The sequence below is a fragment of the Vanessa cardui genome, chromosome 18, assembly GCF_905220365.1.
Source record: "Vanessa cardui chromosome 18, ilVanCard2.1, whole genome shotgun sequence".
Classification (NCBI taxonomy): domain Eukaryota; kingdom Metazoa; phylum Arthropoda; class Insecta; order Lepidoptera; family Nymphalidae; genus Vanessa; species Vanessa cardui.
Genome location: NC_061140.1, coordinates 819,592 through 842,351, shown reverse-complemented (window position 1 = coordinate 842,351; position 22,760 = coordinate 819,592). Strand labels below are relative to the sequence as shown.

The 22,760-nt window shown below is 33.6% G+C and overlaps 4 protein-coding genes across 10 annotated transcripts in view; 2 read left to right on the top strand and 2 right to left on the bottom strand.

Annotated features, from left to right (window-relative positions):
- LOC124537201 (pregnancy zone protein-like) overlaps window positions 1-12,005 on the top strand; it is a 53,355-nt gene extending 41,350 nt beyond the window's left edge. Inside the window, exons 27-29 of the mRNA XM_047113955.1 lie at window positions 9,898-10,091; window positions 10,654-11,245; window positions 11,724-12,005. Of these exons, the coding sequence (XP_046969911.1) occupies window positions 9,898-10,091; window positions 10,654-11,245; window positions 11,724-11,839 (902 nt within the window). The 3' untranslated portion in view covers window positions 11,840-12,005. The remainder of the gene's footprint in view (window positions 1-9,897; window positions 10,092-10,653; window positions 11,246-11,723) is intronic.
- A 3,832-nt stretch (window positions 12,006-15,837) lies between these two features.
- On the bottom strand, window positions 15,838-17,759 carry LOC124537353 (F-actin-capping protein subunit alpha). Its single transcript, XM_047114181.1, has one exon. The coding sequence runs from the start codon at window positions 17,714-17,716 to the stop codon at window positions 16,850-16,852; it is 867 nt and encodes a 288-aa protein (XP_046970137.1). The 5' UTR covers window positions 17,717-17,759; the 3' UTR covers window positions 15,838-16,849.
- A 380-nt stretch (window positions 17,760-18,139) lies between these two features.
- On the top strand, window positions 18,140-19,803 carry LOC124537276 (NADH dehydrogenase [ubiquinone] 1 alpha subcomplex subunit 11). Its single transcript, XM_047114059.1, has 2 exons — window positions 18,140-18,727; window positions 19,704-19,803. Exons 1-2 carry the CDS (start codon window positions 18,235-18,237, stop codon window positions 19,712-19,714), a joined length of 504 nt encoding a protein of 167 aa, XP_046970015.1. The 5' UTR covers window positions 18,140-18,234; the 3' UTR covers window positions 19,715-19,803.
- A 684-nt stretch (window positions 19,804-20,487) lies between these two features.
- The window catches only part of LOC124537183 (resistance to inhibitors of cholinesterase protein 3), a 37,951-nt gene continuing 35,678 nt past the window's right edge, over window positions 20,488-22,760 (bottom strand). For all 7 annotated transcript variants that reach the window (XM_047113913.1, XM_047113914.1, XM_047113907.1 and 4 more), the window contains one exon: window positions 20,488-22,745. In XM_047113913.1, the coding sequence (XP_046969869.1) occupies window positions 22,623-22,745 (123 nt within the window). In that variant the 3' untranslated portion in view covers window positions 20,488-22,622. The remainder of the gene's footprint in view (window positions 22,746-22,760) is intronic.

Sequence of the window (22,760 nt, the reverse complement as noted above, 5' to 3'; positions counted from 1 at the left end):
GATGGCCTATGAATATGCTGTACAAAATAAGATTAAGCACAATTTTAATGATACACTTGCATTAGCTGGCAAGGATTGGCTTACAGGATTTATAAAAAGAAATCATTTATCCATTAGGAAAGCTCAAGGCGTGAGCCTGAATAGAGCAACTGCTTTTAACAAGGAAGAAGTCGGTATGTTTTTTAAACTTCTTGCAGAGTTAATGGAAAAATACAAGTTTCTGCCAAGAAGCATATGGAATGTCGACGAGACCGGAATTTCCGCAGTACAAGACCCTGGAAAAATTGTAGCCGAGAAAGGACAGCAACGTGTAGGGTCTATAACTAGCGGAGAAAGAGGAAAGACCGTGACAGCTGTGTGCGCAGTGAATGCTACTGGAGTCTACGTCCCACCAATGTTAATTTATCCGCGACAGAGACATTCGACTGCTTTAGAAGCAGACGGCCCTCGAGGGACAGTCTATCGATGCTCGAAAAATGGTTGGATAAATGAAGATCTCTTCGTAGACTGGCTGAAGCATTTTACAGATTTTACCAAACCGTCAGAAAACGAGCCTATATTGCTTATTCTCGACAATCATTCAAGTCACATATCTTTGAGGGCTTATGAATTTTGCAGAAGCAACAATATTGTGATGTTATCATTACCTCCACATGGCTCGCATAGAATACAGCCCCTAGATGTTTCCATTTACGGTCCATTAAAAACGGCCTATAAACAAGAGTGCAACCTTTTTATAAAAAATCAATTCGGAAAAAAGATAACGCAAAATGATCTCGCATCACTGTTCAGGAAAGCTTTCCAAAAAATAGCAACCATTCCCAAAGCTGAAGCAGGTTTCGCTGCTACAGGAATATATCCTTTAAACCCGGATGTGTTTACAGACGAAGATTTCGTGGCTGCGGACATTTTAAATAGCAAAGTGGTTGTTTCGGCAGAAGAAATACGAGACCGAGACAATAAGACCCCAGAGACCCAAACAATATTAGATGAATCAATAAAATATGACCTGCCAACTCATTATCAGGCGAATTCATCTAAATCGTCATCACTTGCTGATGTGATTGAACCAGTCTCGACAAATGTACCAAGAACTTCCGTATTCGAGAAACCGACTGACATCTATATAAACCCCACTCCTTCTACTTCAGGATGTGGAAAGACTATCAGTGTTAGGGATCTTCTGCCACTGCCAAGTCAGTCGAAAGACAAGAGAAAAAAACTATCTCGCAAAAAACACGCAACAATCCTTACAGGAACTCCTCACAAACAAGTTTTGGTCGAGAAAGAAAACAGAAAAATTACGAAAGAGAAGAAAACACCGACTCTTAGAATAAAATCTGAAAAAAAGACAATTAAAAGAAAAGGAAAATCGATGGAAAAGGATATCAAGAGAGTGCTTCAAAATAAAAACAGGCGTAATGAAAGTACTTCGGACTCGGAAGTGGAAATGACAGATTTGCGTGAAGATGAAGACACTGACGCTGATGGGGATTGTGAAAATAAATGCATCATTTGTGATGATTACGGGCAACACAACGAGCTATGGTATAGATGTGTGCTGTGTGGTCTCTGGGCACATGCTGAGTGTTCTGGTTGCGACTCCCCTGAGGGTTATATCTGCGACTTATGCCTTCACAAACTTTGACCGGCATTATCAACCCATTGACTGGTATTACCCCCCGTGGTGTATAATACCAGTCAAAGTTGTTTTTTTTCTTAAATACTGATTAGACCAAAATTGTTTTACTTATTGATCTCAATCAATGTGATTTTGTAAGAAGAATACCAAAGCTTTAACTATCCAAAAGATTAATAAAGAAATATTCATTATTATCTAATTTGTAATTATTTCTACTTAAGTGACCGGTAATACCCATTCTTACTCTATATATTAAGAACATGATTGTCTACTACTGAAATTATGTAAGTGTGTGTGTCTTCTTCTTTAAATAAAGTTCTTAAACCCGAAAAAAAGTAACAGCCTGTTCCCACTGCTGGGATAAGGCCTCCTCTTCCATTAAGGAGAGGATTTGAAACATATTCCACCACGCTGTTCCAATGCGGGTTAGTGGAATGCACATGTGGCAGAATTTCGATGACATGCAGGTTTCCTCACGATGTTTTCCTTCACCGCCGAGCTCGAGATGAATTATAAACACATATTAAGCACATATACATAGTGATGCTTGCCTGGGTTTGAACCCGCAATCATCGGTTAAGATGCACGCGTTCTAACCACTGGCTCATCTCAGCTCAGTAAATACATATAATAATTACTCGCTCGCCATTAATATCCTATTTAGTGCATTCAAACGTTAATCCCGCAGCTCTCGAGCGCGTCTCGCGACGTCAAAGCAATTCGGTCAAACGTCCTCCCGCTAATGCTTTTTACATTCGCATAGCTAGTCGAGAAAATACATGATGACTTTTTAATTTCTAACTTAACAACTCAATGTTAACTACGTAACAGGGTTGCCAGTTGCCTCATATACTTTATATTTTCGGTATTTATCCGCCGATTTGAAGGTGCGCGAGTACAACTATTGGTGCAAAGAACATACCCAAAAAAAAGTTACATATTTATCACTCAAAAAAATCAAAATCAAAATAAACTTTATTCAAGTAGGCTTTTACAAACACTTTTGAATCGTCATTTTACAATTAAGGTAAGCTACCACCGGTTCGGAAAATAGATTCTAACGAGAAGAACCGGCAAGAAACTCAGTAGTTACTCTTTTTTAACATTTAAAAAATACAAAGTCATGTTAATTAAATACAATTATTCAAATTAATATATCCTGCTTGGAAGTCAACAGGTATTAACTCCACGCTTTTTTTCATCTATAAAATCTTGTATCGAATAATATGCTTTTTCTACCAATGTATTTTTTACAAACGATTTGAATTTACTAAACGGCAAAGTTAAAAATGTCTGCAGAATTTTATTATAGGAATATATAATATACCTTGCCCCAATAAAGATTTATTGACTTTGCGAAGTTACCGTATCCAAAACATCCAAGTCATCGTATAGAAGGGCTTTTACCTGAGCAATGAGAGCGTCAACCCATACATATGGGTCTATCGTACGGAATACCACCTCTTACACAAAATACTCTAGTAAAAGCGAAGTTAAGTAGAACAACTGGAAGGATGATATGTACATAATACAAGTTCACAGATCCTTGAAACAGTTAACTTTTTATCATGGATCAACTTATTCTACTTATCCAGGCTTTAATAATGAAACACATTTACTTGTTTCCAAAATAATGGACAATCAACATTTCAAGTCAATATAGATCTATTTTTAGATGATCCTGAAATAAGTTTATCGAGCCTTTCTCTATAAAGATATGAAAAATAAAAATACTCTTCAATTTATATTATAACAGGACATATCGTCTTTCCACATATCGCAAAAGAGTCTACTTAAAGCGTTAACATCAAATAACTTTAACATTTGTCATTTGTCTAAAAAAGAATATTTCAATCTTTTTGCGATCAACAGGTCACCCACCAAATGATCACAGTCAGATCGATGGTTTAGGTACGAATTGAAGAAAAACATACTTACAAATAGTGTTATGTATTCAATTGGCGGTGAAAGAAAACATCGCGAGGAAACCTACATGTGTCTATTTTCATCGAAATTCTGCCATATGTGTATTCCAACAACCCACACTGGAACAGCGTGGTGGAATATGTTCCAAATCTTCTCTTCAAAGGAGAAAAGGCCTGGGTCCAGTAGTGGGAAATTTACAGGTTGTTGTTGTGTATTAAATATGAAAACTCTTTTAATGAATAGTATGAAATTTACAAAATAAAAGTAATTTATAACGTGGAATTGTTTTACACAATGCCGTTCTGTTTCGCTCAGTGGAGTTAATCACGCCACCGCGCCGGGTCAAGGGTAGTTCATTACATAGCATTGAAAAGCTCTGTTTATTCCTACGTGCTATTTACTGGGACCATGTTGGATAATGAGATGGAAAATTCAACGGAAATGAGCCGGTGCTACGAAAACTTTGAAGTAAAACTTCTTTAAGAATAGAGAAGGGTACGATTTTAAGGTCAATTTGTCTGCAAGTTGACTTAAAGGGTCAGGGTCTCTCGGGTCCAGAGGTATTTTATTGGAGCACATTTGTTACTCTCCGTTAGATAATTTTGTAGTACATAACCTTTTATATTAGGGTTATTGGTATGTCGACATATTTCGTATATATCATATTCGTTAGGAGGTAATAGGGGTAACTATTTGCGTATCAATTCATTTTTGTTTTCTTCCGATTTATAAAAACGATTAAACACACACCCAATGTGTGAATATTTAAACAATAATTCTCGCTCCAAATTTGAAAATGCGAAAAGGAAAACGATATTATTTCAATATGTTTTTGACATTTTTCCTCGAAAATGCCTTAAAAACAAAAAGAAACCTATCCTGCAGATTATTTTAATAACATAAACGTTTTCTTAGCTTTCCAAAAATTAGGAACTTATTTCAAAGCAACCGAAATTAAATGAACAGAAATCACGCTGGTGGAAATTCGTTTTCGAACATGATCACATCTCTTTAAAATTCGCACAAAATTATTTAAAATAATATCCCATAAAAAAAACTTATAACTTAATACAAATTTAAAATAAAATTTAGAAACAGAAACAGTTCATTAGCTAAGTTATGAATAGGACATTTTATTATATAGCCTTATTAAAGTATTAATAAGCGAATCCTCTGCGAAAGTCTCTGTAACAGAGCACAGCATGTTCTTCAATGCATAATGCAGAATTCCATCCTAATCATTATCCTCACGCACAAGCTAAATACTCATCATAAAACTAAGTTAAATTTGATAATAAGTGAATCTATCAAAATAGCTTAAATGAGATATTGGTGCTACAAGACATATTATTTTTAACTTTGCCGTTTCGTAAATTCAAATCGTTTGTAAAAAATACATTGATAAAAAAGCATATTATTAGATACAAGATTTTATAGATGATAAAAAAGGGTGGAGTTAATACCTTTTGACTTCCAAGCAGGATATATTAATTTAAATAATTGTATTAACTAACATGACTTTGTATTTTTTAAATGTTGAAAAAGAGTAACTTCTGAATTTCTTTCCGGTTCTTCTTGGTAGAATCTACTTTCCGAACCGGTGGTAGCTTCACTTAATTGTAAAATTACGATTCTAAATTGCTTGTAAAAGCCTACTTGAATAAAGTTTGATTTTGATTAGTTCTTTGCATCGCCAATTCGATACCAATCTTGGACACAAGGTATACCTAAAATGATATCCCTAGTGCATTTAGTTACACTTCCTCCTCATCCTTCAAACCGAAACTCATCAATGTTGAAAATTACTGTTTGACGGTAAAATTACTGATGAGAGCCCGAAGTTAAATTACATTCTTTACCAAACATATCTCTGTACGTTGCAAAAAATCTGCCCTTTATTTTAACATGAAAAGAAAAATGAACCATCACAAATAAAAGCTACATTCAAACAAACGTTCGTCCTAGATTTTTCGCTCACAAACAAGCTACGAACGAAAAACCTGACCGGGTCATGAACACTAACCACTAAAACTACGGAACCACGTAATTCGACTTTAAGGCAGACTCATGTATTAAGCAAGATTACGTCAACCAAAACTTCTCGAATGTTGTCAACGACTAAATAAAACAATTCGATTACAAAAATAATAATAAATAAATCTATTTTTAAACAGCTGAAACTTTATGGATATATGTCCTGTGGATTTTTTTTCGTTTAGTGTGTGAAAAATGAACAGTGGCATAGTACGCATAATAGCATCGGTGTGTCGTTGCATACATAAATTTATATAGATATAATATTTATATAAATATAAACATTTTTAATTCACCTCTAAAAGCTACTCAACTATTAAATGCTTCTGATACAAAAGTTGTTTCAATCAATATATATATATATATATATATTGATTGAAACAACTTATATATATAATATATATGTTCAGCCCCCGAAAAGTTCTGGGATCTAAAAAACTTATCGTCACGTAAGAAAAAAAACGCGTTATTAGTAGAAAAGGTCCTCTAGCATTGTTTGTCTCCTCGCAAACGTAATAAATCGATTTCATTATGTCTATTAACTCATACATAACATACAGCAAAAGTAACTTTGACATTTGAAATTTCCCACAATACATCTCGTTTTCTTTTATTTTTAATTCACCGGCATATGTTATATTTGATCAACCATATAAAATAATGGAATATATGAGTACATTTTCATTGATATAAGTTCGATTAATTAAAAAATCAACTATTTAACACTTATTAGTCACTTAATAATATAAGAGCTAGTATGTTTCTTTGAACATAATTAATGACTGGACTCTCGGGCGATTAACCTACTTCGCTTTAATGAAGGTGCCACTTCAAAGCTTTTAGTCTCCGCCATCTCTAGTTACATTCTGTTATAAAACATTAAAACGTTCATTACTATTCGTATTCAAGATCAAAGAAACCCTATCACAAATACCTTTATATATAATGCTTTTTAAAAGTCCCAGCTTGGGCGCCAATTTAACTATCAAACTATCATTTTATCGCAATCGATTAGAAATCTAATCATTGCCGTATAGCTGTCTTCCTATTCGTTTAACAAAACAGCAGTACTATTGTTGTGTTCCGTATTTAAGTGTGAGTGAGCCAGTGTAACTACAGACACAAGGAACATAACATCTTAATTCCCAAGGTTGTTGGTATTGGTAATGAAAGGCATAATATATATTTATTACAGTGCCATTGTCTGTGGGCGATGGTGACCACATGCCCTCAAGTGGCCCATATACTCGTCCACCAACCGCTATAAAAAAAAACTAATAAGTTCACGTTTTTCTTATGCTTTTTTATTAATGTAATATTTACAAATGATTTTAATTTACAAATTGAGGTCGTATTATAACTGTGAATAAGTTGAATTAATTGGCGCTATAAGGTAAAACAATTGGCTGCCTGTATATTCTACCTTTGTTCTTTATTTCAATACCATTTCCAGCGAACTATCATATATTATATGTATATATTGTATATTAGTTTAGTTATAACATTATCAATTTTCGGTAACGGTTTTAATTAAGTAAGTGATAATACAATTAATAGTATAAATTATTTTTACTTGGTGGTAGGGCTTTGTGCAAGCCCGTCTCGGTAGGTACCACCCACTCACCAGTTATTCTACCGCCAAATAACAGTATTCATTATTGTTGTGTTCCGGTTTGAAGGGTGAGTGAGTCAGTGTAACTACAGGCACAAGGGATATAACATCTTAGTACCCATGGTTGGTGGCACATTGACGATGTAAGGAATAGTAAATGTATCTTACAGCGTAATTGTCCATGGATGGTGGTGACCACTTACCACCAGTTAGCCCATATGGTCGTCCGCCAAGCTATACCATAAAAAAAAAATAACGTGGGCTGTACTGCAAACGCGGCTAGTACGATACACTAATCCAAAAGAAAATCCACGCAATAAAACAGCGTTACATAAATGCAAACAGGATTCCCCTTATAACGACTACGATCTCAGTTGTAAGCTAGATGACTGCCCTAGATATCCGTCGGGAGAGAATAGCGCGAAATGAAAAGCGCACCACGTGACCGGGTCATGGACAGCCGGGACGATATTAAAACATTCCGACGATTGCTAACATTTAAGTTAACAGGATTACAACCTTTCGTTCGACCTGTTTTAATGTCTTTGGTTTTGAAGCCTAGGTTCTTAAATCAAGGACATTAAGACAAAAATCAAAAAATACTTTTTACAAGTAGGCTTTAACAAGCACTTTTGAATCGTCCTTTAACAACTGTATTAGGTAAAGTTACCACCGATTTAGAAGGTAGATTCTACCGAGGAGAAACGGCAAGAAATTCAGTAGTTACTCTTTTTCAAAATTAAAAAATACAGACATGTTAGTTAAATACACTTGTATATGTATGTAATTTATCCTGCTTCGAAGTCAACAATTTTTCATTCCACACTTTTTTCTCGTCTGCATAATCATGTATTGAATAATATGCCTTCTTTACTAATGTATTTTTTACAAATTATTTAAATTTCTGAAACGGCAAAGTTAAAAATGTCTGTAGAATTCTGGCTATTCGGAACTGAACAATGTGTTGTACTATAAGGAAAGTGTAGTCATCACGCAAAAGATTATTAAAAGCGTCTGTCTGTCTATTCGTTATTTCTCCTTTAGTTAACCACTTAACCAAACGTGCTTAGCTAATACAAAGAAAAAGTCTATCTTCGGATTGTAAATACCAAGACTTATATAAATATAAATTGTTGAAGGCAGCGTCCCAGTAAATATCTAGAGTTGTACAATATTTGCGTGACATTTAACCCATATCCGAAAATATATCAGTCCAGCCCGGCTGCCGGCGCACGTCCAGAGTAAGGAATGCGAGAGCTATTTTCTCGTTGACATTAATTGCAAACTCATACACTTTAGCTTCAATCAATATTAAAGATCGTAATATACTCTCTCTCTCTCTTTTCATAATTATTCATAACAATTTAGAATAGATTAAATTAGATAGATTTTGGAAAATCATTGATTAAACTAACCTAAATTATCTTTATGTAGTAGTCGCCCGCGGCCCGCAGAAAAAGTAGCCTATGTCCTGTCTTGGAGTTCAAATTTTTTTATACCAAATTTCATTAAGTTCACCTGTTTAGTCGTAAAAGAGCGACAGACAGACAGGCAGTATTACTTTTACATTTATAATATTATAGCACAGATAACAATTATATTTATTTATTTCATATTTACATGATTAAATTAAGCTTCTCGGTGACATATTAATCTATAATATACTCTCCGTGTTTAATCACATTTTAATATTAAGGTAATATTAAGGTAAGGTAAAGTGATTGCCATAGCCCATATGTGTCAACTAACTCACATTAAAGCAGCGTTGTGGAATCAACTCCAAGCCATCTCCGAAGCAGTGCGGGAAATTAACAGGCTGTTGCTCTTCATTATTTGACTTACTGAATCATTAAATATGCAAGTGTAACACACCTATGTTGAATAAAGATTCGACCTTTGTTTGAATAGTCTATCTTTCATTCATTATTGAAGTGATTTTAACATTCATGCCAACATTGCGCTGGGTCATAGTTTATTCTCAACTAGTTTTTGCCCGCGTGTTTGCGTACGCTTTAGGTATTAAAAATAAACCTTTGTTGGATTTGAAGCTTTCATCTAATTTAGTTTAGCCTTAAATTCAACAATCAGACAAACATAGTTACTTTTAATTTCTTAGGTGACGACTTCAAAATTTTGGAAAATGCACGCTGATCCGATTAATTAACTCCAATTAATAAATTTAATATTGTTAGTTGCATTGCCTATAGAGATGTATCGCTTCGAATGTTACCTGCATCAAATATTTACTTACTTGTTGGTTGGTAGGTAGGCTTTGTGCAAACCCGCCTCGGTAGGTACCATCCACTCATCAGATATTCTACCGACAGCCACACGTTAGTGCGCGGTGGCTAGAACACGTGCATCTTAACCGATGATTGTGGGTTCAAAACCTGGCAAGCACCACTTTTCTATGACTATTCATGCGCTTAATTTGTGTTTATAATTCATCTCGTGCTCGGCGGTGAAGGAAGACATATCATGTCTAATTTCATAGAAATTGCCACAAGTGTATTCCACTAACACGGATTGGAACACAGTGGTGGAATATGTTCCGAACATTGTCCTCAAAGGCTTTAGCTCTTTGGGAAATTTACAGGCTGCTGTTGTTGTTGACCAATCTATCAACATCCCTACTATATAATGATTTTCAAGCATAAAGTTATTCCCATTTCCCATTCCGCAGTCCTCCGTCGCATAGAACTGTCCCCGAACAGCGGCAAGGTGAGCATGTACCTGGGCTCGCGCGACGGCAGCGAGACGGTCCCGCGCGTCGGCCGCCAGTGCGTCGACTTGCACGTGGTGGGCCCCAAGGCGCGCACCAAGCCCGCCTACGTCAGGGTCATTGACTACTACAGGCCTGATATTAAAGACACGCAGGTCAGTTCCATTGTAGCAGATGTTACCTATAGACTTAGATCATGGACCATTATATAATGTGTAATCATAATAGCTATTATTTTCTTATATATATATATATATATATATATATGTTGACGTTTTTGCCTCTCTAATTTTGAGATGTAGGCACTATTCGTGATAGTAAATAAAAGTTATATTTAAAAATATATCGTGTCATACTTACAACATTGATGCAATTAAATGTATTTTTTTTTGATAAGATTAATCTTTAGATCGTTAAAAGAAATATTATATTTTTCTAAATACAAAAAAATATAAATCAACTGTTTGCCTACAATATATAACAGATAATAGTTGCAAATACTGTTATATTTAATTAATCAAAGCTGACATTTTGATGAGAACAATCAATCAACAAAACGTTTAAATAATATAAATATGATTACAATTTATCTGAAATTGAACCTTATACTTATAATATTAATGTTTAAATAGCAACATATATATTCTCTATGTAAACCGTAAACTATAGAACATACCTATCATTGAATATAAAACTAAATCAAAGTTATATCTACAGATGTACACAATCCCAGAAGACTGCCCTTCAGAAATATCAGAGAACACAAACAACTACCACGCGTCAGACAATCTGTTCAACGAAGCTCGCTCCCTCACGGACAGCGGGGAGATTGTCATCTCACATGAATACTCTTTCGAAGACCTACCAGAAGGGATCCCACTTGACGATCCGATGTTTGAGAACCTCGTGAAAACGAATGATTATAACATAATTAATGATATTGAAAAAGAAAATACAAATACAAAAATTGATAATAGTGCAACCGCCGAAGCAGCTGGTGAAATTAAAAATGCAGAAGAAAACGTTGAGAGAGTTACAAATAAAAAAGCAGATTTAACAGAAGACAAGCATGCATTTAAAAGAGAAGAATCCAAAGAAATCACAGAAGTTGAAGCTGCAAATGTAACTGCTGTTAAAGAAGAATTGAATCAAGAGTTACCTGATAAGAACGTATCTATTATCAACCCCTCCCTATCGACTTTCCACGTAATAGATTCGGAGAAAGATCTAGAATTTCCGACGGGTGTAGAGGGACCGATTCCCGCGGTCATTTTACCGCCTAAGAACTTCGTTGTTCCGCCGGAAACAGGTAAATAAGTTTTGTTACGTTTTGATATGTTATATGACGCGCTTGTATTATCAGTTTTGACTAGTTAATTTTAAAGTTAAATTTATTGGTATTATAGAAATCATTGAAAATAAATATAACAATCATCATTATGATCCAAATAAAATATAATGATAGATTTATATTTTATTTGGATCTCCAACAAACATCTATCAACAAACTCCATACAAATTCATCCATAAAATAGTCCTGAATCTTCTCATAACGCGTATAGGAAACTCCAGTGCATAAATAAAATTTGCTTAATGCGCGCTGACTGTGTCAGCGAAAAAAGCCGAGCACGAGATCAGTTGTAAACGCAAATAAGCACTTCAACAATCGGCGGAGCTTGCCTGGATTTGATCCTATAATCGTTGGTTAAAATTAGCGCGATCCAACCACGGGGCCATCTCGGCTCTGCATAACGATTACCATAAATAATTTCTCTCTTTATTTTCAGATCAGCAAACCCACTTGCAAACAAACTGGCGGTCGTCACCCGCTATTCTCTACGACCACGAATATTACCACCAAAAATATCACACAAAAAGCAAGCCCAATGGTATTGCCACTTGATAGAACTAAAACAAATAAATATTTGTTATTTTGAAGCATTTATACTAAATTACCTCCAGCGTTAGTTGTAAGGAATTATTCTTAATAAATAAGACTGAAGACGATTTGTAGTCCAAGACTTTTCCAATAGGCCGTTAATCTTTCATATTAAGACAAGAGTCACATGTTTAAGGTTCGCCCATTTAAGCTCCTGGGGCAGGACATATCAGCACTTTCATATTCGCACAGAGCTGGACTGGGTCGCAAGGGCTGGTATTCATGGCCATTTTTGACATTTCTGGAATAGAAACCATGTTTTTTCGTACTTAGCTAACATTTTTGGAACATTATCGAGGGTCTCGTCAGCCTACTGCTGTCCACTGCTGGATATAGGTCTCCCCTAGTGCGCGCCAATTTGCTCCGTATTCTGCTTCCCTCATCCAGCTTCTACCGGCGATGTTGTCTGAGGTCGTCCTATATTATGCTTACCGAGACGCGCTCTCCACTCTAGCACTCGTCTGCCCCAGCGGCCATCGGTCCGACGACAGATATGGCCAGCCCACTTCAGCTTGCTGATTCTCCGAGCTATGTCCGTTATTTGGTTCTCTCACGGACAACCTCATTTCTGATTTTATCCGCGAGAGACCCCTAACATAGCTCGCTCTTTATCTGTGCGATCTTTATTTTGTGGACTAGCCCCAACATCAGTGTCCACATCTCGGCACCAGGGTAGACCCTGATGATATGCGTAAGGAACAGTATTGGGGCATGGAACACGAGAGAAAGTGATAATTTTGTATAGCCCAGTCGAAAGGGAAAGGCTTGGCGCAAATTAGGTTGGTAATCTATATAGTCCACAATCACACTTAGCACAAGGCAACCCATTTGCTGGTTGCGCTGCCAGTCGATAACTGAGTGTGATAGCAATTATTATAGCATTTAAGTTAATTTATTGTTTGTAATTAGGATTAAATGTTAACAGCAAAAAATTATGGGCTGTGAGTGAAAATTTTAAAACAAGACTTATTGTTTTATCGGCGGAAGTTTTGGAGATAACACAATTTTATAATGAAATCTATAAATATAATGTTCAGAAACGAATAAAGTTATAGTAATAACAAACTGTGTTTTATTTATCACTAATTCTTATTATGAATAATTTCATTTTTATCACAGATTTTTTTTCATATTATAATATTTAAAATTATTAATAAACTTGATGTATGTCTCTCCGTTCCGGCTAGTCTCTGGAACTATAGCTGATGTAAAATGGAGTAACGTAGGCTACTTTTATTTAGGAATTATACATACAATAATATTGACGTAAGAATGTCCAAATGCTGCCAAGTAATCGCGAGTGCACGCAATCTCATAAAAGCTGCCTATTACAGAATTACTTAGTTATAGTTAAATCTGCAAACTGAACATTTTTTTTTAATTCAAACGCGCACAGCCAGCATTTTCATAAACTGAACAATTTGAACCCCGCTCGAGTAGGTTCAGGAAAACTAAGATTATATGATCAAACTTGACCAATTAAAGTTGGTACTTCACTTGTTTCCATCAATTCATATATTTGTGGTCCAGTGTATTTCAAACACGCGATATCATTCATGTCTTTCTTGGAAAAGAACTTTATCAAAACTGTATAATTTCGTGATAAAATTGATAACAGCAGAAATGTTGATATTTACGTTCGTTTAAACAAAAACGGAGCCAAATATTACGTTGTTAAGATTTTAGTGTTCACAAAATATTTTTGACCGACATCAAAAAACTGTTATTATAATGTGCGTAGAGTATGGAAAAAAGGAAAATAACGATCGTATTAAATTGTTTTCTTGCGATGAGTCATGTTGTCGGAGGCAACACGCAGACGGCCCTTGACACATAAAACGCTATACGTCAATATATAGACGGCAAGAATCTTGTTTCCAGTTCCATGGAAATCTCGCTGATGAACATTTTTTAGGTTTGTTCAACGGAATTCAATACGGGGGCGAATCAACAGTTGCTTGCGAATACGATGAACTTTTTTAATTGTAAAATTGTTTTGATTCGAGTTCCGAATTGATATTTAACTTTTCAACGAGTGAAATTAAACAACACCTTTCTTCCTTCAAAAGCAACAAAGCCTGAATCTACGTAATTCTTGTAAACAATATATAGAAAGGTTCATTTAAAAAAAATATGCGATAATATTTATGTCATGGGACAGGTCAAATTTGTTACTTGGGTCTGTAAGAAATAACGAATAAATTTTAAATATCTCTTTCTCACTTCTCATTACTAATTTAATTGAGACTATTGATCAGTTTGTGATTAAATATTTGTAATACGACCAAGACTGAACGGATGAAAATGAATAAATAATAATTAAATTAAAAAAAGGTCGATAACTTTTTTAAATATATCGTAGTAAAATACGCAAACGAAATTAACAGCGTCATTTATTTCGAAGGCTATCATCGAGAACAGGAAACTCGTATACAACCACGGTCCACGAGTAATTCAAAGTGTGGCTCCTTGATAAAAACAAGCTTTATGAATAAAAATTAAACTATTCTTAAGTAGGAAACACGTCTCAAATTATGAAATACATGGTCAGTTTAAGTTTTAGTTTAATATACTACATAACAGATAATAGGTAAGGCTATTTTTATACAAATCATTATGACCACGCTGATAAGTTAAAAACTTCTCTTAGGCTGAAACTTTTTTAATGAAGTAGTTGGTATTGTTTTACAAACGATTCACGTTAAACAGTTATTGATACTTTAACAAAATCAAGTTCCGTATCACTTTTATCTACACAATTAATATTTTACATTTTTATAACTAACTTTAAGGATTTAATTAAATACCGTTAATGTTCCACTTTTGCATGAATCGTATGATGTGACAAGACACCGTTTTGAAAATATCAAAAAGAAATTAATCGTTTTACCAAAATAGTGTGACCAAGTAATCAGCCATCAAGGGCGAAAAGTTGAACGTATCTTAAGATATTCTTATAGATAACGGCAATTTTAAAATTGATTTACCGTTGTGTTTTTAAACTTTATCTTCTAATTAATTGGTTAATTATCTTATTAAATTATAAAAACAACGTGTTCCTTGAGTGATTTTTAGTATTCGTTTCTTTTTTGGTATCTGCGTCTTTTATGCCCAAAGACCTATTTAATTTTATTCAAAATATGTCTAGTTCGAAGCATCGTCGTTAGCTTTATTTTAAATTGTTATTTAATTAAAAGATCATAGGTATTTGTAAATCCGTCTTAGTAATTTGTTAACATTAGTAACATAAATTACTTTAAAATTTTAAATTCTAGATACCTATACTTTACTTTTTAAAGTAAGCTTATTTAGTGCTGGTAACAAGAAATTAAAAAAAAGGATACATGTTGGTCTTTTTTAAATTAATCAAATTCGTGAATCAATAAACAATATAATTATAACTGTAACTCTTTAAATAATAATTGTACATTAAAACTGTATAGACTACAATCTATCCAATTCTATAAAGATTAACCTTGAGAGTCACAAAAATAGGAAAAAATAAAAAAAGAACAAATCATGAACTACAATGACGCGGATTAAAGAGACATTCCTTTTTTGAAAACTTAAAAAAAAAACGAGTCATCTGCCAAATATTAAACAAAAAAATGCATTCAATTTAAATTCGATTCTCAATTAGGTTGTGGACGGTGTTGGCGGCGGCACCGATGACTCATGTGCTCACCGATAGATACGTCACTGCGTTTCCACTAATGTATCCTCCAGTTTAATGTTATTGGACTTTAATGACCTGATTTATCAAATTAGTACTTAACATTATGTTTAAGCAAACTTACGTTTAATGTGATACATGTATAATATAAGAAATTAGGTTGCATTACGTTAAATAATCAAACGTGCTTTAGATAATGCAATGTATCAAATGCCACACCTAGTATACACAAACAAGATTAAGTTTTACATGTTTACTGTAATTGGAAAAACAAAAAAAAAATAAAAAATTTGTTAGCAACATTTTAATATATATTTTTATTCAAATGAATTCAATCATACATTACAGAATACTTGAATTTTTAATGTACGTTCTTTAAATTATAATAATAATTACAAAATAAACCTTATTGGCGTTTTATCGTTACATACATATAAAAGTTTATGCTATCATTCGCACTCTCAATGTCATAGCCGTATGGACAATAAATTTCTACCAACCTCCAACATTTCTGTAACCTTGTTGCTTGAGCAAACCTCCACATATTTTTTAATTTAATAAAATCAATATATTGTGCTCTTTGCCCATATATCAGCATTAAAGCTATGTGGACAGTTTTTAAATTAACTACAATAAATGCACCATTTGAAAATCATCAACGTTGCTTTATTAATTTCACGCAGTACTATTATGCAAGCAATATCCACGAACTAATATACAAATTAATAATACTGTTGTTCAATGCTATAATTGGATGGACTAAAGTGTCATGAAATTTATAGTCATCACTGTTGGAGCGATACTAATAAGATTTTAGGTAAATATTCTCTGTAATTGACGTGTCTTTATCGATTCAAATTAATAAAATCAGATTCATATTGCTCACACAACAATAACATCTCGCAACAACTTTTGTAAATCAAATTTTAAATCGGTTGAATTGTTTGCTACGGACCTAGAGCCTACTCTAGAACGGTCCAGACCTAAATAACAAACAGTTCTCTATAATCTCATCCTACAAACTGAAACGGACAGGTGTAGTACTCTCTTGAAATTAAAAAATATGTCTTAATTCCACTTTAAAGCGGGCGAAGCAATCAATATCCTTTCATAATGAGAGTAACAAAATGCAATAAAATTTAACAGTTACAATAGCGATTTCTCTATATACTCATAGATAAATACGCGCCGGGGGGCGACATCCCTCGGAGCCAGTAAACATTTGAACAAGATTTACTCTTATGAGAATATGTACAGAGGCATGGAGCGACCGCTGCAGCTCAGAGCGCAGCGGCGGGACATCATTGGCTCTTCAACTCCTTACCGATCGTGTAGGAGACGAGCCTCGCCCAGTCGATCTTGCTTCGGGTCACCGGCAACTGTCGTCGGAGCGCCTTGAAGGTAGTGTCGCTCATTGTCTTGTAGTTATCGGATATGGCTGTCTGGTACGCGTTTTCGGCATCACAGACGAGTCTTACGAATTCCTTAGCCGTGGCGGCCTCGCCAGTTGCCACCAAAGGTGCACGCACTTCCTTTGAACTAACCAGTTGAACATTACCATCTTCATAATAGTGTACTTGTACGCGAAGCATGCCACGAAGCTCTGTCGCACCGCTACCCACTGTCAGAGACCACACTGAACGCCACCGACCATTCCAGTAATTCTTAGGTTGAAATTGGTGATCTTCGATGCACGCAACGAGGGAGACGTCTCCGGATTCTAGAGCACGTCCCACGACTAAACTCGCACCATGTTTATAATGTTCGGCAACATAATTTGTCAGCTCCACGTCGAGTGCGGCTCGCCATGGCTCAGCCACTCGGTCGGGTTCGTACGGTTCATATTCGGATGCCTCCTTACGTAGGTGATCATACTTGAAAGACCGCTTTGACCGCGGGTCGAAAAACCTGCCTCCACCAAGGTCATTATGGTCCGTGATTAGCGTATGAAGTTCTGAGCCTTCAAGACGCACGGGCGTGAGCTGGTCCTTGTTGTACTGTGCGAAGGCTCCGCTCGCGCCCTCTTTGAGTAGAGTATCGTTGTTTAGCAATACTCTTACATCGTTGAACACTTCATTAAATTCTCCTGGTGGCGAATGTAGTATAAAATCCGAAACAATTCTCACTTTTTCCTGATCACTAATCACTTCGTCACCGTCCGCCGCCATTTTTGGTACTTTTGACACAACCACAGATGAAAAAGAATAACGACCATCAACAATGGTCTGACAAATTGATGACGGAAGGAAGTTTATTCAACTCGGTATCTAGACAAAGTGTTACGAAATAAAAAAAAACAATACCTAGAAAACAATTTGTTTAATATAATAACGAGAAATTTAAATATATTTATTATTTGCCATATAGTTTTATGAAAGTTTTTACTTCATCAACTCTAAATCTAATCATGAAAAAACATCTGCATAGGACTTTTCCAAATATCAATATAGAATGTAATACAATTTAATATAATATCATTTATAGTGTTTAAATTAGTTATAACTGGAATTTAAAAGATACTAGTTTCATTTTTGATATTTTGAAAAATATAGGTCTGTTTATCGGAGCTGTCATTATTTCTTGTCAGTATGCCGCTGTCATAAATTAATAAGGTTTTCGATGACATTTTGCGGGACAAGTTGTGTAACAACTTCGGGTAAAAACTGAACATTAATAAATTTTACCAATGCTGTCCTACAAATATTACGATACGCCTGAAGGCCATGACATTTTTAAAAAAGTATTTGTAACATCAAAATATGCCGGGATCGCTGGGCTAGGAGTGGCGACTTTTGATGTTCTCATGTACTCTCACCCTAAAGGGCTTTTCAACACAGCCTACAGATATGCTTTTTTTTTGGGTCCGATGGTGGGAATGGCCACTGCCTTCACGGTAACCGCAAATACGGCACAGAATATTAGAGAAAAGAATGATGTTTGGAATTACTTCCTCGGTGGCGTTGCCTCTGGCACCGTATTTGGCGCTTGGAAAAGATCGATAGTGGTAGCTGTTCCAGTGTGCCTTGCTCTTGGAGCCGTTGGAATGATAAAGAAGACAGCAATTGATGAGAACTGGACTTTGATGCCCGAGATAACTTCAGCTCCCAAGTCTATCAAATCTGTTCATCACGACTGGACTCTAGTGAAAGATATCGATGAACTGAAAACCTGGACAAGTGGTTAGATTTTTTACCATTTCTTAGCTTCAAAATAATTTTCTTTATTTCTAACTAAAGTTACTTTCTTGGGCAACCTATATTTTTTCATTTAACTTATATATCATTGTTCTAATAGATAATGGAAAATTTTCTATTTCATATCAGACAAACTCCATCTATAGACATTAAAGTAATGGGTTCACATCTCGTGACGACATTTTAGTAACAAATCATCAGACCTCAAAAGAACCAGTGAAAGAAACAGACATTAATATGACACTATTATCATCTTTTTGAGTACTATTAAGACCAGAGATGTTATGGGTTTGTACTTTCAGATCAGGATATGGACAAGATATATATTATTGGTTTCAGATATGGTCTGTGGTAGTGGTATTTTTAAATTATTAATTGTTTTTGATATTTACAGTTACAAATATAAGGTTATTTAAAAATTGTAAAAGAATAATTTGCCATTATTTGTAGGCTATTATTTGATATTAGATTATATATAATATAACCTTAAAATATAATTATAAAACTTAATAATATAATAAAAATGTTTTTATTGGATTTGGTCACAGTCTCAGATAGATTTTGAATATCTAATAGTTTTGATGGTTATGCAGCTCCAAATCATCATTAAGACTATATTTATTTTGGTTGGAATAATACTATTAACAGCCACAGCTGTTAGCTAGTCCTTTTTGATATCACAATATCAAAAAGGACTACATAGTTAAAACTACAATTTATTATATTGTACAATAGTGTACATAAAATATTACCCAAAAAGGATATGACATACAGAACATTCAGTAGTACATTGTTTCTGTTCTGATTATCAAAGTAGGGATAGTAGTCTAATTATTGATATTGGCACTGTTAAGCTCTGATATTTTATGAATTTCTTAAAAGCCCTGATATTTGCTTCTTGTCCCCAGTACATAAAGTCAAAATGGTTGCATATAAAAACTCATATTTTTTATCTTTTCAGGTTCCAAGTAATCTCTCACAAGCAGTACTAGTTTGAATAGCCTGTAAATACAATCAACATCTTTATTTAATTGTTATGGAAATATAAGTATAATTCGATATTGTGAATTTTATTTATTGTCATAATTTATCACCACATTTCATTTAGAAAATTTTATTTTCATAAAACAATTATTGCTAAATATTTTTAATATAATATACTCATGGTTCTCCACATATTTACTGCCAGATAATCCAGGTACGGTAACAAATTACAAAAAAGGAAAAACAACGAAAACCATTCAAAGATGGAATAGTGAGAGACAGATAGCTGGCTACATTTGGAGGCTTTTACTGCAAAAAGCAATCCTTACAAAAAGAAGAGAAGAGAATAAAAAGACAAAAATAGAATAAATAAGTAATTTAAAAGAAAACCTAACATATTTAAAAAACAATATACTAACACACAAACAATAAAACTGTTATATATAACTAGTAAGGGCAATAAACAACACTGTTGTCTATAATTTATGTCTCTCTGAAAAGAGATCAGATTGAGATCATTTGTTCTAGAGATTACAATGAAGCAAACAAATTTTACCTCTTAAAATAGTTTTTTTGGGATGGTTTTAATTTTGTAAATGTCGGGACATATGGGCTGGATTGATGAAATTGAATACTCATTAAACTGTTAAAATTTAATATCTGTGGCAATTTTTCTGTTCAGAGATCTATTAACCAGTAACATGATTTATATTTACCTTTTCAGATGAATGATTAATTTAAAACTCATGAATAAAACTTCATTCTACATTAAATATTTATTTCTTAAAAACTAATGAAACATTTGAAATAAGCAATAAATAACAAAAAATGCTTTGAATAATGTTCACACACTTTCTATAACATCATTACATAAACTTTCTAATAAATATTAAAAAATAGATATTTTACTCTTTTTTTCAAAGAATAATACAAAAAAGGAATGTTCCGGTGTTACGACTGGCTGTGATCATTGATAGAATAAGAATTCCTTTTTCATAATAAAAATAAATTAAAATATTATAGATGCCATTTTTTTATTTCCTTTTTATGATTTTGGTACGGTTTTAGACCAAAATAACTCGGCCGATAATGTTTTTTTTTTTCATATATATTAGATGACAGTTTTAGAATTTATGCTTAGTAAAGTGTATAAGTATATACTAAGTTACAATATTAAGATTAATTTAAACATTAGAAAAAAAAACTTAATTAAGTATAATATTCTATATAATCTATTTAGTAACATTAAGTATTACGGCACATATTAATGCCGATTCTGTATACACAATATCTAAATGTAAACAAGAATAATTCGACAGGCTATCCTTTTCAAAAACCACACGTAAGAAAGAGATGCAATATTTTTGGTCCTGTCAAATTATTGTGAGGCAATTAAAAGTTAATTAATATTTGTTATGTAAAGCAGAAGACAATTATTTAAATGCAGAACTTTAAGAAGCCAACGCCAGAGCTGAATGAAACAGTGAGGCTAACGGTAACTTACAAACAGTAAAACAATTATTTATCATTCAACCAAATTAATGTTTGAAATTGTGAAATGAGATAATATCTTCAAGCGATAACAATCAACAACAATCAAAATTTTGTTTAACAACAAAAAATATAGTAAAGTAACGATTTAAAATATCGTAAATTTGACTAGTGGACATCACAATCTTCATAATTTCGACAAACGATTATCAATTGTAAAAATACCAAAAATATCACTTACATACATAATAAAATCTAAAAACACACGTAAAAAATCTACCCGAAAATATGTAAAGCTGGAAGTAAATTTGGCACAAATTTTTAACACACCAACACAGCGTTAACGCAGATAAGAAAAAATAAATAAATTCGTATTTTGACTTTGTATTAATTGATACACTTTTACCTGTTCATTTATTGACATTTATTTTGTATAACGATTTTTTTAATTATAAATGTAGTACAGATTAAAAATGTACAATTAATAAAATGCAAGTCCTACAAAGACACGAAGAGAGAAGGGCTTTGCACTGAGATTGTTTTTTTTTTAATATCCTTAATAACTATTTTGAAGTAATCGACATCAAACTCTACGTTATTAGTTATGCTTATTTAATAAAATAAATTATAAATTTGTTAAATTATTAACATAAAAATGTATTCAATCAGATTAAGAAAATCATTATCATTTACCATTTAAAAGAAAAAGCGTAATAATTTACATCAAACAAAACTGACATTGTGTAAATACAGTTACCATGATTTATAATAATATTATATGATGTAGAAACAGTCCTTGGAAGCTGGCGATCTACGAATTCCGTTACAATTTTTTACAAAAAAACGTTAATATTTTCAAAACTGCAGTTAACATATCGGATGTCTTTTAAAATATATTGTAAAGCACCTCTTAGTACTAATGGTGAAGTTTCGTAGTCATATTAAATTTAAAAAAATGTTGGGAATAGGACGGCGCGAAATTACAGCGTACGTAATGAAATTATATAGAATTATTTGTTTGACTACAGAACTATTCGATTTTTGAAATTTAAAGGGGTATCATGTATCTTTTTTCTTTTTTAAATTAAGTTTCCGGATAAGGTGTCAAGTTTTTGAGAACAGTAGGCACGTATACAAGTAAGAGACACTTATTTGGTCGTAATTTGAGTATTGGGATATACGACACTTTACTCTATAAAGATGTCTGAAATTAAAAATGTATCATTATTTAATAAATTATTTATGACAATTATTTGTTTTCCTTTTGTTAACGATTTGTTTAAATAAAGGCTTATCTTTTAATCTTAACATTACTTAAGCTCTGCTTGTAATACGACTGACTATTCAACGAGTACGGTGACCGGCTACCAGTAATCACCAGCTTCCTACCTTATACGATATCAGTTCATTTTTTCTTCAAATCCTTAGGCTCTTCTACTTCCTCTTCTTCCTCGATTTCTTCAATTTCCTCAATCTCCTCAACCTCTATCTCTTCTTCAATCTCTTCATCGGACAAATCATCTTCTCTCTAAAAATATATTTT